This window comes from Muscardinus avellanarius (assembly GCF_963383645.1).
Source record: "Muscardinus avellanarius genome assembly, chromosome: 3".
Lineage (NCBI taxonomy): Eukaryota > Metazoa > Chordata > Mammalia > Rodentia > Gliridae > Muscardinus > Muscardinus avellanarius.
The window spans coordinates 109,871,905-109,890,927 of record NC_137788.1 but is presented as its reverse complement, the minus strand read 5'-3'; the positions used below and the strand labels follow the sequence as shown (position 1 = coordinate 109,890,927).

Here is a 19,023-nt window from a genome sequence, read left to right as displayed (position 1 = left end):
CTCAAGCAGGAGTCTTAACACCTGGACAGCCAGCCGTCTCTGTCCCCAGAGTAAATCAGCCCTGGAGAAGGGGGTGGGAGCGGCCAGCAATTCTTTTCTGCAAAGAAAATGGACAGGGCTCCCTAGCTCTACTGGCCAGCAGCTGCCTGTCCCTGGCCTGGCCTGCACTGCCCGTCCCAGAGCCACATGCGGGCACCAGGGCCCTGCATGGCACCGCTGGACCAACATGTTCATTTTTTTTTTTTTTTGAGTACTGGGGACGGAACCCAGGGGCATTCTACCTCTGAGCGACACCCCTAGCCCTATTTTTTGTTCCTTATTTGGAAACAGGGTCTCACTGAGTTGCAGAGGACCTCACTAAGTAGCTGAGGCTGTCCTCGAACCGCCATCCTCCCATCTCAGCCTCCCGACTGCATGTTACTTGATTTGCACACAAAATTCACAGTTTCCAGTTTCAAGTAAGTGAATCAGACCTGCTGCCGTTGCCCTCAAACCTGGAATTACGTGTTTTAGACACAGAAAGGAGCCACACGTTAGGGCCGGCTCCTTCCTGCACGGGAGGTGGGGTGCCCAGGCTGTGCAGGCTCACTCGCTTCCAGGGCCAGACGACCGGATGGCATTCACTGCCTGATTTATGCCTCCTCTTCTCTCCTTCCCCTCCAGCGCTGGAGCCTGCACCCAGGGCACCTGCCACTGAGCTACTCCCCCGTTCTTTTTATTTTTTGTGTTGAGCCAAAATACCTCCCTAAGTTTCCCGGGCTGCCCTCAAACTCTGGAACCTCCTGCCTCAGCCTTACGAGTCACTGAGATTATAGGCCTGGGCCACCCTACCCTGCTAGCTTCAGGTTTTTAAAAACAAACCTAGAAATGCCTGAATCTTCTTCTCCGGGAGAAGGTTACAAAAGGTTAGGCTGAAGGCAGCCATACAGGGTCAGACCTGGAACCTATGATGTTTCTACTGCCTGGAAAATAGGAAGAACCCAGGGCTGACAGCCGCTGTGCAATTAAAATGTCAGCCCGTCCCAGCTGCCCCAGCCTGAGCGCCTAATGAGCGGCACTCTCCCACACTCTGCCCGTCCTCCCTCACCAGCCTCCTGAAATGCCCTAAGATGCCGCCCAGGTCTGAGCCGAGGGGGAGGCCCAGCGCCTGCCCTCCTCGCACGCCAGGAGGGCCGAGGGCAGGAAGGAAGCCAGCAGGTTGAGCCTGCCATCTCACTGTCTCCCCAGTACTGGGATCACAGGCCTGGGACGCCCTGGACTGAACACCACTAAAGGCCAGGAGCCACACTCCGCACTTAACATTACTTCACGTGCCACTTGAGGACTCCGCCAAGAGCTCTCTAGCTAAGATCCTGCCCCATCTCGTCGCAGAAGAACCACGGCTCACAAAACCCCATCCCTCAGCAGCCGCCAACGGGCTCAGGAAACACCATCTCTGGCATTTCAGCTTTCACAGCCACCGAAATCCCAATCCAGACAGGTCCCCGAGGGCGGCAGGGTGGGGCCAGTGCCCTGCACCCCGGAAATCCTCCGGGAAGCTTGCCCCACAGCACAGCGGCTCCCGCAGGCTCGCCAGGAGCCAGTGCGCCTGCCTGCTTCAAATGTGTCTCCGAGGAGAAGAGGCAGTGTTCTTTCCCCACCCCTGGCGCCTCCTCTGGTCTCCAGCCCGCTGCCCAAGGACAGCCAAAGGATACCTGCCGGACAACAGTCTCAGATCTATGGCCCCACCAGAGGTAGAGAGAGAGCCGGAGACTTTGCCAAGCCCCTGGGACAGCTCTCAAGGGCTCCTTTTGATCGTCTGTGAGATTATCTCATTAGAAAAAAAAAAAAAAAACAGCCATTTCGCTTCCAAGAGCCTTTTTGGAGTGGAGCGACAACCTTGAAAGGTGACGGGAACGCTTCCACAGACGTGGAACTTGCGAGGGGAAGCAGAAACCACGGTGCCTGTAGAGAGAGTAACTCCAAACCCAAGACAGCTCGGCCAGCTCTGAAGGTCAGCTCCACGTGGGGTCTCTCCTTGGTCAGGGGCCTCCCAAGCCGGGCGTGGAGGCACATGCCTTGAATCCTGCAACCCCGGAGGCCAGGGCAGTGAGCAACTTCGTGAGACCCTGTCTCAAAACACAAAGGTCTGAGGGCCAGGCAGGGTGGCGCACACCTGTAATTTCAGTACTGAGTGAGGAGGCTAAGACAGGAGGATCGCAGGTTCAAGGCCAAACTCAGCAACTCCGAGAGACTGTGTTTCAAAATAAAAAAAATATCAAAAGAGCTGGGGTGTTGCTCAGAGATAGAACACCCCTGGGTTCAATTTCCAATACTGGGGTGCAGGGAGAGGCTCCTAATAGAATTCACTCTCACGACCTGCAGAGGCGGTGCGCAGGCTCCCTGCAGCCCTGGCTGGGCAGAGCCACCTTGCAAATTCAACTTAGGCAGAGGAGCAGCCTGCCTGCTCCATTAAAGCAGGAAAGGCTTTGGGGGTTTCTAATTTTATCAGAGGGGAGGAAGAAAGGGACCATATAGCGATCAAGGGAAGTGGTCATCGAGGAGAGAGCCAAGTTTGGAAACCAGATGGAGGCGGGGTGGGGGTCTGCTGCGAGACACGGGAGAGGTGCCTGTGGACGCCCACTAGGAAGCTCTGCCCTGGCCTGGGCAGAGCCCGACCAACAGCCCGGAGGCAAGGGCAACCTTTTAATCGGAAATAACAAGAGATATGGAAAACAGCGCAAGCCGGGCGTGGTGACACACACCTGTAATCCCAGTAACTCTGCAGACCGAGATAGGAGCGCAGGTTTGAAGCCAGCCTCAGCAACTTCGTGAGACCCTCAGCAACTTAGACCCTGTTTCAAAACTTTAAAAAAAATCATAATAAAGAGCCGGGCATGGTGGTGCACACTTGTAATCCCTGCACTTGGGAGGCTGAGACAGGAGGATCACACAGGTTCGAAGCCAGCCTCAGCTACTAAGTGAGGCTCTCAGCAACTTAGTGAGACCCTGTTTCCAAATAAAATATGAAATAGATCTGGGAGTATAGCCCGGAGGTAGAAAAGCCCCTGGGTTCCACCCCAGTACCATAATAATTAATAATAATAATAATAATAATAATAATAAATAAGGCAGGGGTGTGACACACAGGTAGAAAGTCCCTGGAGTCAATCTCCAGTGCAAAAAACACACCCTAGCAGCAGAACCAAACTAAGAGTGGGCAAGGTAACCGTGCAGGAACTGTTTCGGTGTTCCAGGGCCCTGTTGGGTTCCTGAAACTGTCACAGTGAGGTGTAGCCACGGGTTCTTGTTCTGAGCTATGTATAGAAAACTCTAGCCCAAACGCTTACTGGAAGCTTAAATAAGTTTATTATTACAAAGACAGAAAGATAGGACAGAGTCAATAAAGCCCCATACCAGAGGTAGTATAGGGGGTGACTTGAAAAGAGGTCACCGGAGGCTTCTGGACCCAGGACACTTTATGCCCAGTCTTCTGACCAGGCTAGATCCGCCCTTTCTCCAGGGCAGGTCTTTTGATATGGGGATTCCTTCCTGTAGACCTGCCCTGTCTCTGGCACAGACCCCAAGTCTTTTGTTACACCCCCAAAAATGTGTTAGTTCTGGGATCTCTTGGAGGTTCCTGGTACCCTCCTACATCCTTGGGAAGTTCTCTTAGAAATGTAAAAGACCCTGGGCTTCCCCTGTTCTCTTTCAAGCCCCCTTGGTGCCTGGGACTCAGCAGCCCTTTCTCTGAAGCGCCTGGCTTTCTAGTACCGAAGTTATTGATACATTTTGAAGCCATTTCCCAGTACTGGTACAGGCGAGAGGAAGAAGCGATCCCCAGGCTTTGGGAAAACGGTAAGATGGTATAGGAAGAGATAGGAAAGGCCCGGCTACATTTCTGAGCAACGCCTCTTCCGTGGCTCCTGCTTAAGTCAGGAGAAGCCCTCGGGATTGCTGGGGAAGGGCCAGCTGGCCAACTAGACACCCAAGAAAGTTGAGACCCAGGGGGTCCAGGTCCTCTGGCTGCAACTCAGCAAGACAGAGGAGCATTTCGTAGATGGTAAAGAAAACAGGAGGTACCCATTATCTATCAGCACAAGCCCCCCACCCACCCCTGCTGGGGTTGGTCCCTGGGGCTTTCTACCCTCAATCTACACCCCCAGCCCTTTTTCTTTCCTTTGAGACAGGTTGCTAGGTTGCCGAGGGTCTTGCTAAATTGCAGAGGCAGCCCCAAACCTGTGATCCTCCTGACTCATCCTCCCAGCGCCTGGATTACAGGTGTGTCCCCGACATCCTGGTTTGACCAGGCGATTCTTGAACTTCCCTCTGTATTTACACACATTCAAATCAGAAGAGAGGCAGGCCAGTGGAAACCCGAGACTTCTGACGAGCAGGCCTGGCCCGTGGAGACTAGGGCCAGAGAAGGGCAGCTCGCCAAGAGACACCGCCTGCGGGGCTGCAGGGCAGGCGCTCCCTCCTGCGGCTGCAGGGCCCGAGGCTCTGTCTTCTTCTAGGTGCTCTAACACCCCAAGGCCCTGTATCCTCATTCTCCTTCATCCCCAACCAGACCTGCCAGCTGGAGGCTGTGCTCAAAACAGGCATGATGGAGCACACTTGTCATCCCAGCATTCGGGAGGCTGAGACCAGAGGATCGCGATTCATGGACAGCCTCAGCTACTTACCGAGGCCCTTCGCAACTCAGTGAGACCCCGTCTCAAAGACTAAAAAATAGGGCTGGGGGTGTGGCTCAGGGGTAGAATGCCCCTGGGGTCCATCCCCAGTACCAAAAAAAAAAAAATCATCCTGGGGCACACCTGCGATCTCAGCACTATGGAGGTAAAGCAGGTGGATTCTAAGTTAGAGGCCAGCTTCAGCAACCTAGTGAGACCTGTCGCAAAATAAAATAGAAAGGGCTGGGGATGCTGCTGGGTGGTAGGCCATTTGCCTAGCCTGCTCCAGGCCTGGGGTCTCGTCCCCAGTACTGCGATGAAGAAAAAATAAGTCACAGTCCTTTAGAACTCTCCTGAGACCTTTCCCAGTTCAACAGAATGAGCCATTAGAAGAGTGGAAAGGCTGGCCGGGCGTGGTGGCGCACGCTTGTAATCCCTGCGCTTGGGAGGCGGAGACAGGAGGATCACGCTGGTTCAAAGCCAGCCTCTCTGGCTTAAGAGACCCTGTTTCCAAAAAAAAAAAAAAAAATACAAAATAGGTCTGGGAGTGTAGCCTTAAGGTAGAAGGGCTTCCAGGAACCCCAGTACCACCCCCCCCAAAAAAAAAGAGTGGAAAGGTTCACCCGGGTTTGGTGGCACACACCTATAATCACAGTGCTTGGGAGTCTGAGACAGTGGATCTCAGGTTCAAGGCCAGCTTCAGCAACTTAGCAAGACCCTAAGCAACTTAGTAAGACTCTATTTCAAAATAAAAAATAGGAGGCGTGGTGGTGCACGCTTGTAATCCCAGCATCTGGGAGGCTGAGACAGGAGGATCGCGGTTTGCGAACAGCCTCAGCTACTTAGTGAGGCCCTCTGCAACTCAGTGAGACCCTGTTTCAAATTAAAGAATAAGAAATAGGGCTAGGGGTGTAGCTCAGAGGTAGAATGCCCCTTGGTTCCATCCCCAGTACTGTAAAATAAATAAATAAGTAAATAAATAAATAATATGTCTTGGGGTATAATTTGGAGGTAGAATGCCCCTGGGCTCAACCTCCAGTACAGAAAAAAAAAAAAAGTTTGTGGGCTTTTCCTATATCCCAGCAGTTCACTGAGACTCAGTTCTTCTGAGAGTCGGGATATCTTTCTTTTTCTGCACCCAATTCCTATCTCAGTCCTACCCTTAAAGTTTCACATTCAGCAGGGGTTGAGCAGGGCCGGAGCCTGCATGTCTGCTCCCATGGAAGCCGATGACAGTGACCCAACTTCACTAACCACCGGCCCAGCCAGGTGGATAAGCCGGGACACTGAATCAGGAGACCACAGATGTGTCTTGTTTCTGTGCTGGAGCTGCACCCTGGGCCAGTGTCACTAAGCAGGCAGTCCGCCACCGTGCCCAGGCCAGCACACAGGCTCCCGCTGACCAAGAGCCCCAAGGCTCCTTCACCCTTAGGGCTACCCGGCTTCGATCTCTGAGCAGCAACCACAGCTGGGATCCACACTTGGGCTGCTGTGCTGTAGCGGTACAGCAGGGCCAGGAAAACACCCAGGCTAAGCGAGCCGTGAGACCGGCAGAAACAACATAAGCCTGCTGGTTATTACGCGAAGGTGCAAGGACAGACCAGACGTGGCCGTCCCCAACCTCAACCCGCCAACCCGCCTGCGGCCTGATGGAGTATAGGTGGAGGAGGGGAGCTGAGGCTATCTGGAGGAAAGCAGCAAGAATTTCTGGAATCCCTTATCTCCTCTGGCAGCCCCCACCAGATCCCTCAAGCCCAGCCCTGGGGAATACAGGAATTTTCCCTGTTACACCCCAGCTGCTGCTGGGAGCATGGGGCCTGCTGACAGGGCGGTGTGGTGCCTGGTTGGGGCTTGGTGTAGACCTTCACTACGCCTCCGGGTGAGGCCAAGGCAGCTTCGGCAGCAGGACACCAAGAAAAGGTCTGAGAAAGGAGTCAAGGGGCCGCTGACCAGAGGGCAAAGCGCTGCCCAGCCTGAACATGGCGAGCGCAGGGAGACGGTCCAGGATAGGGTCCTGAGATGTTAACCGTAGACCGAATTCAGGCCAAGAGGCGCACAGGTTTGTTTATGTTTTTGTTTCCTGGTTTGAGGGATGGAGCTCTGGGCCCCCAGCATGCTAAGGCAAACACTCCACCACTGAGCCACACCCCCAGCTCTTTCTAGTTTTCATTTCCAGACAGGGTCTGAGTTGTCCAGGCTGGCCCAGACTTGGGATCCTCTGCCTCAGCCTCCCAAGCTGCTGGGGTTACTGGCCTGCATCACAGCGCCCAACCAGAGATGTGCTACTTAGGCTCTCAACAACTTAGTGAGACCCTGTTTCCAAATAAAGTATAAAATAAATCTGGGAGTATAGCCTGGAGGTAGAAAGCCCCTGGGTTCCACCCCCAGTACCATAAAAAAATAAATAAAAATAAATAAAAATAAAAGCCAGGCACCATGGTGCACGCCTATAATCCAGTACTTGGGAGGCTGAGACAGGTAGATTGCAAGTTCACAGCCAGCCTCAGCAGCTTAGCAAGGCCCTGTTTCAAAATAAAAAAATTAAAAGGGGTTGGGGGTGTAGCTTGGAGGTAGAGTGGCCCTGGGTCCAGCCACTGCCTGTCAGCATGGGCACAGGACGATTCACAAAGCCTTCTCTTAAGTATCTCATCCAACTCTTGGGAAACAGCCCCCAGGAAAACAGGGTAGAGGCCACCTCGCTTTCTAGATAGGAAGTTGAAGCTAGAAACCCAGGGATGCCCTACCTCTGAGCTACCCTTGAGCCTACGTTATTTTTCATTTTAAAACAGGGTCTCCTGAAGTTGCTGAGGCCGGACTCGAGCCTGCAATCCTCCTGCCTCAGCCTCCCAAGTACTGGGATCACCCACCACTCCAGACGGGTATGATGCCTTTCAGTGAGATCAAAGGACAAAGAAAAGAAGAGAAGAAAAAGAAAATATAAGGGAAGGTTTCAGAGCAAAAAGGCAAGCCAGGTGTGGTCCTGCACACCTGTAATCCCAGTACTTGGGAGGCTGAGACAGGAGGATCCCAGTTTTGATGCCAGCCTCAGCAACTCAGTGAGGACCGCAGAAACTTAGTGGAACCCTGTTTCCAAAGAAAAAAACTAAAAAGGGCTGGGGGTACAGCTCGGAGGTAGAAGGCCCCTGGGTGCAACCTCCACTACATAAAAATAAATAAATAAATAAATAAATAAATAAATAAATAAATAAATAAAAATGCTGAGAGGAGAATTCCGTTTTGGCATACTGAATTTAAGGGCCCTTGGGCCATCCAAATGGGGGTGTCACAGGAGATATATGAGTCTTAGGCTCTGAAAAGAAGTTTATAAAAACCAAATAACGGCCTAATTTACATTTTGCACTGGGCCCTGCCTGGCAGCAGTCCCAGACTAGAGAAAGGCAAGCAGAAACAGTGGTACCCTGCTGGGCAGGCACCGGGCGGCAGCCTCCTCTGGAGGCTTCCAGTGCTCCAGCTCTGCAGGTGATGATGCTAGGTCCCCACTGGCTCCACCTCCTCATCCACAAATGGGACGTTTTGAAGAGGCAGAGACAGGAGGATTACAGGTTCGAGGCCAGCCTCTGCAACTGAGTGAGGCCCTCAGGAACTGGGTGAGACCCTGTTTCAAAATGTTAACAAGGACTGGGGAGCGTAGTATGGAGGGAGAATAATTCTGGGTTCAAACCAGTATTTTAAAAAAAATCAGTTTAGCTTTAGATAACAACGGGCATGAAAAGTCAACTAAACAGAGCCGGGCACAGTGGCGCACGCTTGTCATCCCACCGTTTGGGGGGCTAAGACAGGACCATCAAGGTTTGTGGCCAGCCTCAGCTACTTAGTGAGGCCCTCTGCAACTCAGTGAGACCCTGCTTCAAAACAAAGAATAAAAAATTGGGCTGGGGGTGTAGCTCGGAGGTAGAATGCCTCTAGGTTCCATCCCTAGTACCACCAAAAAGAAGAATTAGAGAAGAAAGACCATCGGAATTGCTGGGAGGGGCAGGCAGGGGCCAGCGCGGGGTCCGCCTAGGCGAGCAGCAGAGGCAGAGGTCACCGTGACTGCCGGCTTTGGAGATGCCAGGGGCCGCTGCCAAGGGCCGGGTAGCCTGCAGAAGCAGGACAAGCAGGGAACCCGTTCTCCCCAGGGGCCTCCGCTGAGCACAGCCGGCCACGTCCAGACACTGGCAACACAGCTGTCACCAGAGCCAGGGAGGGCGGGCGCGGGGCCTGAGGACGCCAGAGGACGGTGTGACCCACTGGTGTGACCTACTGGGAGACACTCCGGAAGAAAGCGCGTTTGCAGGAGACCCGAGGAAGGCCGCCAGCTGTTCAGAAGTGGCTGAGCTAGAGCCGAGTTGGGGCTTATCTGTATTTACAGATTGCCTTGAAACCCAAGGGAGGCATAAAAATGGTGGCAATGAGCATCAGATGCCCTTCACGGCTTAGAAAGCACCTTCTCCCCCGCAGCAGAGGCAGGACAAGCGACGTCACTTATAAGCACAGAACAGGAGTCCAGGAGCAAGCGGGGCCAGCGGGGCCCACCCCCACGGCTCCTCTACCCACCCGAGCTGCCTTCCCGAGGAAGGTAGGAAGCAAAAGACAGGTTGGCGCCAGTGTGTGGGAACAGGGAGCCTGGGCCACAGGCTCCAAGACAGCTACGATGTGCCCTGGTCACCTCCGGCTTCAGAGGAGCCACCCAGCTGCCACACTGCCCACACGCCATGGTACCCAAGGCCACGCGTCCTACCTCTGCCCTCTCCCTAAGAACGCACACAGGCACTCCAGTGTGGTCTTGCCCATGCCTGAGGACCAGTGCCCAACGGACAGACACTGGAACAAGAGCCCAAAGGCACCTGCCAGCCGGACATGTGGCACACACCCGTGCCCGGCCACAGGAGGCAGAGGCAGGAAGGTCGTAGGTTGCAGGCCGCCTGGACAATGAAGCAAGAGCCTGTCTCTAAGTGAACAATAAAAAGGGCTGGGAATGGAGTTCAGCATTGGCAAAAAGTAAAAATGGAGGCTGAGACAGGAGGATCGTGGGTCGCAGCCAGCCCCAGGTACTTAAGTGAGGTCCTTTGCAACTCAGTGAAACCCTGTTTCAAAATAAAGAATAAAAAATAGGGGTGGGGGTGTAGCTCGGAGGTAAAATGCCCCCTGGGTTCCATCCCCAGTACTGGAAAAAAAAAAAAAAGGTATAAATATAGCCAGGTGTGATGGCACACAACTGTAATTTCAGTTCTTGGGAGGCTGAGATAAGAGAATTGCAGGTTTGAGGCTAGCTTCAGCAACTCAGCGAGACCCTGTTTCCAAAACAAAAAACAAAAAACACTGGTGGTACAGCTCAGAGGTAACATGGCGCTGGATTAGATCCCCAGTGCCAATAAACAAGTTAAATTCCACATCATGTATTTTTTACAGTCATGAGAAAACCTTGAAAGCACTTTTTAAGAAGAAAAACATAGAGCTGGGTGTGGTGGCACATGCTTGTAATCCCAGCATTTGGGAGACTGAGACCGGAGGACTGGTTTTGTGGACAGCCTCAGCTACTTAATGAGGCCCTTTGCAACTCAGTGAGACCCTGCTTCAAAATAAAGAATCAAAAATAGGGTTGGGGGTGGAGCTTGGAGGTAGAATGCCCCTGGGTTCCATCCCCAAACCTGCAAAAGAAAGAAAGAAGAAAGGAAGGAAGGAAGGAAAGAAAAAGATGCCCAAGACAGGCATCATAAACTCAGAAAGGCGGGAAACAAGGAAAGGGGAGAGGAAGAAGCCGCCTGCACACAGCCCGTACATCCAGCTGGGGTGGCACTGGCTCATGGAAGGGGAGGAACGCAGCCACCTGACCCACGAGGCCGCGCTCCAGGGGCACTGGGCACACGGCGGCCCTGCGCTCCAGGGAGGACCAGGCAGACCAGCAGCTGACGCTTAGCAGGCGGGCTCAGGCTCCCCATACACACATGGCACCGTGCCCGCCAACCTCTGGGCCCACAGGAGCACGGAGCAACCAAAGCCGCCCCGGGCACCAGGGAGAGGACGACATTGGGAACAGCCCTTCCCGGGGATCCCGTGCCCCAGATCCTGCAGCTGTAATTACAGCCCAAACAGCTTTTGAAAGAGAAAGGAAATGGCAAACAGAGGCCTGGACTCAGCAAGCTGCGGGGCTCCTGAGACCATCTCCCAGCACTTGCTACTGGTGCCGCCAGTATAAACAAGCGCCAGACCAAACAACTCTCGGCCAATTAAACACCCCTCGAGTTTAATGAGCTGCTCGTTAAGGCCTGGAAGCAGCTCCAGGAAGGGGCCTGCGGGAGGGGTTCACAGGCTGCAGGTGGAGAGGGGCGCATCCCCAGGGCTGCAGCCCCAGGAAGTTGTGTTTTTGCCGCGGGCTGCCTTGCGGGCTGCCTCGCTGGGGAGGTGGCCCGTCCTGGTTCCCATGTTCCCCACAGGGGCCGTGACTCGTGATCGGCCTCAAAGAGCTGAATGCAAGCCCACAGCCCCTGGCCCAGGAACCCGAGCTGGAATGGTTTGGCCTGCCCGGGCTCCCGGACCTGGTGCTCCAAGGGCAACGTCACCTATGCTGAAACCTCGCGGGCAGTCCAGCGACAGGCCTCACAGAGCACCTGACTCTGCAGGACTTTTATTACTACTTCTAGCCAGGACTGGCAGAGAGCTTTCTCTCACCTGCCTGCCGCCTGCCCTTCTGTAGTACTGGGGATGGGAACCCAGATGCATTCTGCCTCCAAACTATACCCCCAGCCTTTTTTATTTTTATTTATTTATTTGTTTGGTTTTTGCAGTACTTGGGATCGAACAGGGAAGGGCATTCTATCTCCAAGCCACACCCCCAGCCCGATTTTTTATTCTTTATTTTGAAACAGGGTCTCACTAAGTTGCAGAGGGCCTCACTAAGTAGCTGCAGCTGGCGCTGAACCTGCGATCTTCCAGTCTCAGCCTCCCAAGTCCTGGGATTACAAGCGAGCGCCCCCACGCCCAGATCATTTTTTAATTTTGGAAACAGGGTCTCTCTCACTAGGTTACTCAACTCTTGGTAAGTTGCTGCGGCTGGCCTTGAACCTGAGATCCTCCTGTCTCAGCCTCCCACGTATGGGGATGACAGACCTGCGTCACCAGGCCCAGCTGAGATATTACTTTCATGATGGCAGATTACTTTCATAATGAGACTGTAAAATCCCAGGACCTGGGAGGCCAAGAGAGGAGGCTCGCAGGTCCAAGGGCAGTGCATGGCCACTTAGTGAGGCCCTGTTTCAAAACAGAAAGTAAAAAGGGCTGAGGGTGTAGCTCAGCGGCAGAACATCCATGGTACAACACACACACACAGTACTAATGGTGAGGATGATAATAACCGTGATATTAGGAACCACAGATGCTCCCCTTCCGTCAGACAGGAGTAACCCAGGACACCCCTCACAGAAAAGCGCTCAGAGTCAAAGGCCGCCGAGGCCCCAGGGACAGAGAAGGCCGTCAGAGCTGAGAGCATCTCCATAAATTTGGCTTCAAATATGTTTTTATATGCCTCAAGGCGGAGAGGATCGAGACGCTGGAGAGATTATTTTCGTAGGCTGACGAGATATTGGGAAAAGCAGCAGCGGACGTGATTATTCTCTCCCCTGCGTTGCCATCGCTGGATGGAAGGTTCCTGGTGATCGGAACCAGCGGAGGGTAAAAGTAACGAAGGAAATTGAGTTGCCCCACACCCCACCTCATGATTTTCCTTTCAGGGGAGCAGGTCTTAAAGGACGATGAGCCCAAGAAATCAGGCTGTGCGGGGAGATGGCCAATCCAGCCACCTCTAACACCGGTTCTTCCTAAAATGTATATATAGTTATTATCCACTTGGCCAATCCCAAGCCTGCATATATATATATATGGCAGTTCTGGGAATGGAACCCAGGGGCATTCTACCTCCAAGCTCCAACCCCAGCCCGACTTTTCATTCTTTATTTTCAAAGAGGGCCTCACTAAGTTGCAAAGGGCCTCACTAAGTAGCTGAGGCTGTCCTCGAATGGCAATCCTCCTGTCTCAGCTCCTGAATGCTGGGATGACAAGCATGCGCAGCCACGCCCAGCTGGCAATGGACTTCTTGCCCACCCTGCTCCGGGTGCTGCAAATACCAAACCCTTCTAGAAGGTACACACTCCTGGGGACCAAAGGAATTTAACTGGAATCGCACATTAATTATTACCAACTGCACCTTGAGCCAATTACCAGCTAATGGCTAAACCTTTTCCCAAAAGTCTTAGCACAAAAATAACACTGAGCCTTCTCCTTGGCCCCCTGCTCAGCTGTCACAGGTGTCTCTGGGCACGGCGGCCCTCGGCCTACACCCCGCCTTAACCTCAGCCTTTCATGAAGACCAGTCGGACAATCCACAAGAACTTCCCGGACGATGCAGGGGCAGGATCTGGGGGTCTCAGAGGACCACCGACGCCCGGCTCCACTCACCCGAATCCGGCGCATGGCGGCCACGATCTCCACCCTGCTGTTGGGTCTCGGCACGTCCAGGCTTCCTACGTACTGTGGGGAGAAGCAGAGACACGCTGAGAAGAGGGCAAGGGTCCCTGGACACAGGACGTGGTGCGGAGCAGAGTGGCCTGGAGGACCCCGTGCACCTCCCTCCTTCTACACACGAGGAAATCAAACGCCGAAAGGCTATTGTGTTTGGGGGATTCTTTTCAACTTTTTAAAAAGCAACTTCACCCGAAATTAGCTTCCTTTTCCATCTTGCTTCTAAACAGACAGCGCAGAGGACTGAGCCAGGCAGGCTTCCGAAGCAATCTCACCCGCCCCTTGACCGCCATCTCTCTGGCTGTAGGATCAACTGCGTTAAAACCTCTCACATGGCGGGACACTTGCCTGTAATTCCAGTACTTTGAAGCTGAAATAGGTGGTCATCCTCACCAACTTAGCAAGACCCTGTCTCAAAATATAAGCTGGGCGTGGTGGTGCACGCTTGTAATCCCAGCACTGGGGAGGCTGCGACAGGAGGATCGCACGGTTTGGAGCCAGCCTCAGCTACTGAGTGAGGCCCTCTGCAACTTAATGAGGCCCTGTTTCTAAATAAAATAGAAAATAGGTCTGAGGGGATAGCCTGGAGGTAGAAGACCCCTGGGTTCCATCCTCAGTACCACACAAAAAAATAAAAAGAAAAATAAATAAATAATAAAAGAAAGGGCTGGCGGTGTACCTCAGAGGTACAATGACCTCAAGTTCACTTTCTAGTACCAATAAAAGAAAGAAAGAAGGAAAGAAAGAAGCCAGGCATGATGGCACAGGCTTGTCATCCCAGTACTTGAGAGGCTGAGACAGGAGAACAATTTGCGGCCAGCCTCAGCTACTTGGTGAGGCCTTCTGCAACTTAGTGAAGCTCTTTTTCAAAATAAAGAATAAAAAATTGGGCTGGGGATGTAGCTTGGAGGTAGAATACCCCTGGGTTCCATCCCCAGTACTGCAAAAGACAAAAACAAGCCAGGCGTGGTGGCGCACGCTTGTCATCCCCGCGCTTGGGAGGCGGAGACAGGAGGATCACGCTGGTTCAGAGCCAGCCTTGCTGGCTTAAGAGACCCTGTTTCCAAACAAAAAAATATAAAATAGGTCTGGGAGTGTAGCCCGGAGGGAGAAGGGCTTCCAGGAACCCCAGTATCACCAAAACAAAAAACAACACACACACACACACACACACAAAAAAGACAGATTAGGATGACCATCTGTGAAGAAAAGGTTATTTCCCAGTTACAGAAAAATAAAGTTTTCCTCCAAATGTGGAGCGAGCCCTGGTGCCAGTGAGGCGCACTGTGAAACCCAAACACAGCCGCGGGGTTCCCCTAGTATTGAGCGGCAGCCTGTGCTGGTCAGCAGGCGCCATCCCCAGCAGCCGGAAGCCTGGAGCACCTCGCAGCTGGGCAGAGTCCAGCAGGGGCATGCAGGGAGCGACGCACGTGTTGATAAAGGTCCTCGCCCTGCGTCTGCCAACACGTTCTTGCCACACAGTCTACCAATATGCGCACAACCCACAGGGCCGGGGGGGGGGGGGGGCGGACCACCGCCCAGCCTCAAAAGCCCTCCAGCCAGGCGTGGTCACATGCTCCTTCATCCCAGCATTCGGGAGGCTGAGACGGGAGGATTAGGGTTCGAGGACAGCCTCAGCTACTTAGTGAGGGCCTTTGCAACTCAGTGAGACCCTGTTTCAAAATAAAAAGAATACAAAATTCAGGCTGGGGGGTGTAGCTTGGAGGTAGAATGCCCCTGGGTTCCATCCCCAGTACCGCAAAAATATAAATAATAATTAAAACTAAAAAATTAATAAATATATATGGCTGGGGATATAGCTCTTGTGTTCCATCCCCAGTACCTCCCCCCCCCCAAAAAAAAAAAAAAAAGACAGGGTTTTGTTAGGTTGCTGAGGCTGGCTTTGGACATAGGATCCTCCTGACTGAGCTTCCCAAGCCTTGGGCTTACAGGCACACCCAGCAATAACCGGTCTCCTCTAAATGGCACCTTTACGGTTATCCAAAGGGACTCAAAGGGTAAAGGAAGTAGGAGTCAGGTCTGAGCTCCTAGATAGGAGCGAAATGTCTGTGTTAATAATAGGCATCAAAAGGAGCCGCAAGCCAAGGCCTTGGGAGAAGCAGAGGGAGTGGTAAAAGTGGGGCACCACATTAAAGATATCTCATCCCTACCCAACAACCACCCTGCAGCCAGAGTGCCTGTGCCCAAGCCTCTATGGCCAGTGCAGTCAGAAGTCAGATCCGCTTCCCGGAGGGCGTGTCCTCACCCAGTGTCCCTGGGAGGGGAGACTCCAGGATCTGCGGCATCCTCGAGCAGGACCTGGGCCACGGAGCCCTGCCCGAGGACGCCGCAACAGGGCCAGGGCTGGGAAGCCAACCCCGGCGGCCAGTGCCCGCTCTAAGGGGAAAGTCGGTCCCTGCCTGGAGGGAGGCGCCAAGCCCAGCTGAGAGTCCGGCAGAGCAGGATTATGATGTGGCCGGGTGGGGGGGTTCCCGCCTCATTTGGCAGGAAACAAAAGCAGTTTTAACTGTGGGGCAGGAGCGGCACAGATTCCAGGGGCCAAGTCTGCCAAGAACCTCTGCCAAGGCCGGGGAGGGGACTGAGGGTTGGCCTGCCCACTCCGAGGCCGGCAGGGTGTTCCCCAGGTGCTAAGGCTCAGGGCCAGAGGTTGGTTTTTATTTTATTTTTGTTTTGTTTTGTGTTTGCAGTACTGGGGATGGAACCCAGGGGCATTCTACCTCCAACCTATACCCCCAGCCCTATTTTTTTTTTTTATTCTTTATTGTGAAGCAGGGTCTCACAGAGTTGCAAAGGGCCTCACTAAGTAGCTGAGGCTGGCTGCAAATCGCGATCCTCCTGTCTCAGCCTCCCGAGTGCTGGGATTACGAGCGTGCGCCCCCACAGCCGGCTTCAGGGCAACAGACTGGAGACAGAAGCACCTTGGGGACTTTACCAGCGTCTCTGCTGTCAACTGCATCAGAGAAGAAGCCTTGATCCCTGCCCACAACCCAGCAAAGCTTCTGCAGCGCTAAAACGCAGCTGGACGCCGCCACCACCGCCGTGTCTCGTGTCTCGGTTTATCTGCAGGCACTGAGACTCCAATCTCTCACTCCAGCCCCAGATAAAGGGAGTGCTATTTGAAGGTCCTCAGAGTTTACTGATCAGCAGCCCAGCAGCCGAGAAAGGCGCTAGACCACAGCAGAGGCCCCTGCAGCTCAACATCAAACACCAACTCCTGTGACTTGTTGTTGCGGCTGGATATAGCACAGCCCCTTGAAGAGCTTACAAACCGCTGTCTGGAGTTGGTATAATTGAGTCATGGGGTTTGCGATCCCAGCAGTGGATAAATCTGGAGGTTTGGGTCCCTGAGGGTGCGGCTTTGGGGATTGTATCTGGTTCCTTCTCCCCTGGCTGGCTCGTTTCCGGCCTCCATGATGTGAAGAACCGTGTGCCCTCCCCACCTCCACCGCCATCCCCTGAGAGCCAGAGTCCCCGGCCGCACACAGACTGAGGAGCCCAACGCCACAAGAAAATAAATCTACTTCTCTAGGCTGTATAGTCCATCTTTGAGTAAGAATGCTGAGCGGGACCCTTGTCTTTACACTAACACCACCATGAAGTTCTCTAAAAGGGACGCCCGCCGGCAGGGCTGAACCACCCAAAGGGCCCGGGAGAGGCTGTCTTGGTTCTTCAAGTCCCCATCAGTACACTAACACTTAGATGGGCTGGCCTGCTTCTCACGATGAGGAAATGCGGCATACAGAGGAGGGGGGATATAAAGTAGATGAAGAAACTATTCTGGCCTTTCACCTACTAGCTCTAAAATGAATGCCTTAAAATTAAAAATTAAAATTAAGATTAAAATCTCAGGCTGGGCCAAGCATGGTGGTGCACACCTGTAACCCCAGTACTCAGGAGGCAGAAGGATCACAGCTGGAGGCCAACCTCAGCAATCTAATGAGACTCTCAGCAACCTAATAGATTCTGTTTCAAAATAAAAGGGCTGGGCCAGGCGTGGTGGCGCATGCTTGTAATCCCTCCTGAGACAGGAGGATCGCAGGTTTGAGGACAGCCTCAGCGACTTAGTGGGGCCCTCTGCAACTCAGTGAGACCCTGTTTCAAAACAAAGAATAAAACTTAGGGCTGGGGGTATCAATCGGAGGTAGAATGCCCCTGGGTTCCATCCCCAGACCCCAAAAATAAAATAAAATAAGTGAATGAATAAATAAATAGGGCTGAAGGTGGAGGGTGGAGGGAAGACACCCCAGGGCTCAAACTCCAGGACCCAGAATAAATAAATAAATGAAGGACCCCAGCGGCTCCCCCAGCTCGGCCAGGCCAGGAGGGGGTTCTGTTTGAGCTCACATGGGCCAGCGGGCACCACCGCCGAGCTACCCCCCAGCCCTTTTTATCTTTATTTTGAGACAGAGTCTGGCTGGAATCTGCGGGATAGCATGCGATCCTCCTGCTGGGATCACGAGCCCGGCCCATATGGGATTTGAGACTGCGTGGAAATACATCCAGCGGACACCAGTTCCTTTTTCCTCGCGAAGGGCACCACAGAGCCCGGTGTCTCTGACAGGGAAAATGGTGCAGTGCATCTCTGGCCACCTTTCGCCTCTCGCTTCAAGTCCCACCCAGTGTCCCCCGTCCAGCCCTCCTCCCCGCCCGTTGCCAGTCCTCCCACTGGGAGCTCAGGTCTCACCCTCAGACCGGCCATGCCATCCTCGAATGCAAACGACAGACCAGAGGTCACCAGCGGCCAGGCGCTGGCCATCCGCACTCCGTATCAGCAGCTGCTCCGGGGGTGGGTATCTGGAGACAGAGGTGCTCACTAACTTTACCGTGGAAGCCTCCATCTGTTCTGGCTAAACGAGGCCCCGCATGGAGAATTACAGGGGCCGGGACAGACTTCCTAGGGTGGTGGTGAGGTAGAGCCGGAGAGGCCTGGGCTTCCGAATCAGAGATGGGCTGAAATGTGAGCCCCGATTCTTCTACGACCACTGAGAAGAGGAAGCCAGGGAAGGTCTAGGGATGCTCTGCTCCGCCTGGCACGAGCTGGGCTCCGCATATCAGGGTTGGGACTTAACGTTGGCTGATCTCAGATAACTGTGTCTCCTCTCTCTAGGCAGCTAGAGGCTCGGAGGCTAGCTGGGTTGGGGGCGCCCGACTAGTTCAAAGCCTGATGAATGGGTATGCCGTAGCGTTTCCTGCTTTAAGGTAAGAACTTCTGAGGTGGTATCTGTCCCCTTATCTGCCTAGGGCATTGCCACAGCGACTGACTCCGCTCCTTATTACCAGCCTGCCGGGACCTGCCCACCGTCTCCGCTGCAGAGGACTGGAGTGGTCACCCGCGGCATCGCACAGCAGCAGATGCTTGTGGGATGATCATTCAGATAGAGCCACCAAGGAGGTTAAAGGAGGCAGGAAGTCTGAGGACTCAGTGCCGCAAGAGGCCGGCCATGGTGGCACCTGCCTGTAATCCCATTTCTTGGGACCGAGCTAGGAGGGGCACAGGTTGGAGGACAGCCTCTGTAGCTTTGTGAACTCTGTAACTTGTTTCAAAACTAAAAAAAAAAAAAAAAAAAGAGCCAAGCGTGGTGGCGCACACTTGTAATCTCAGCATTTGGGAGCTGAGACAGGAGGGTCACAGGTTCACAGACAGCCTCAGCTACTTAGTGAGGCCCTTTGCAACTCAGTGAGACCCTGTTTCAAATTAGAGTAAAAATAGGGCTGGGGGTGTAGCTCTGAGGTAGAATGCCCCTGGGTTTCATCCCCAGTGCTGCAAAAATAAAAAGAGAGAGAGACAAAGGTGTGTCTCACAGGTAGAAGCCCCTGAGCCCAATCCCCATTA

General features: G+C 53.6%; 1 protein-coding gene across 1 annotated transcript in view; it reads right to left on the bottom strand.

The window, feature by feature from the left end:
• NOS1AP (nitric oxide synthase 1 adaptor protein) overlaps positions 1-19,023 on the bottom strand; it is a gene marked incomplete at both ends in the record, with an annotated part of 121,441 nt that overhangs the window by 75,425 nt on the left and 26,993 nt on the right. Inside the window, one exon of the mRNA XM_080691525.1 lies at positions 13,107-13,178. Within this exon, the coding sequence (XP_080547651.1) occupies positions 13,107-13,178 (72 nt within the window). The remainder of the gene's footprint in view (positions 1-13,106; positions 13,179-19,023) is intronic.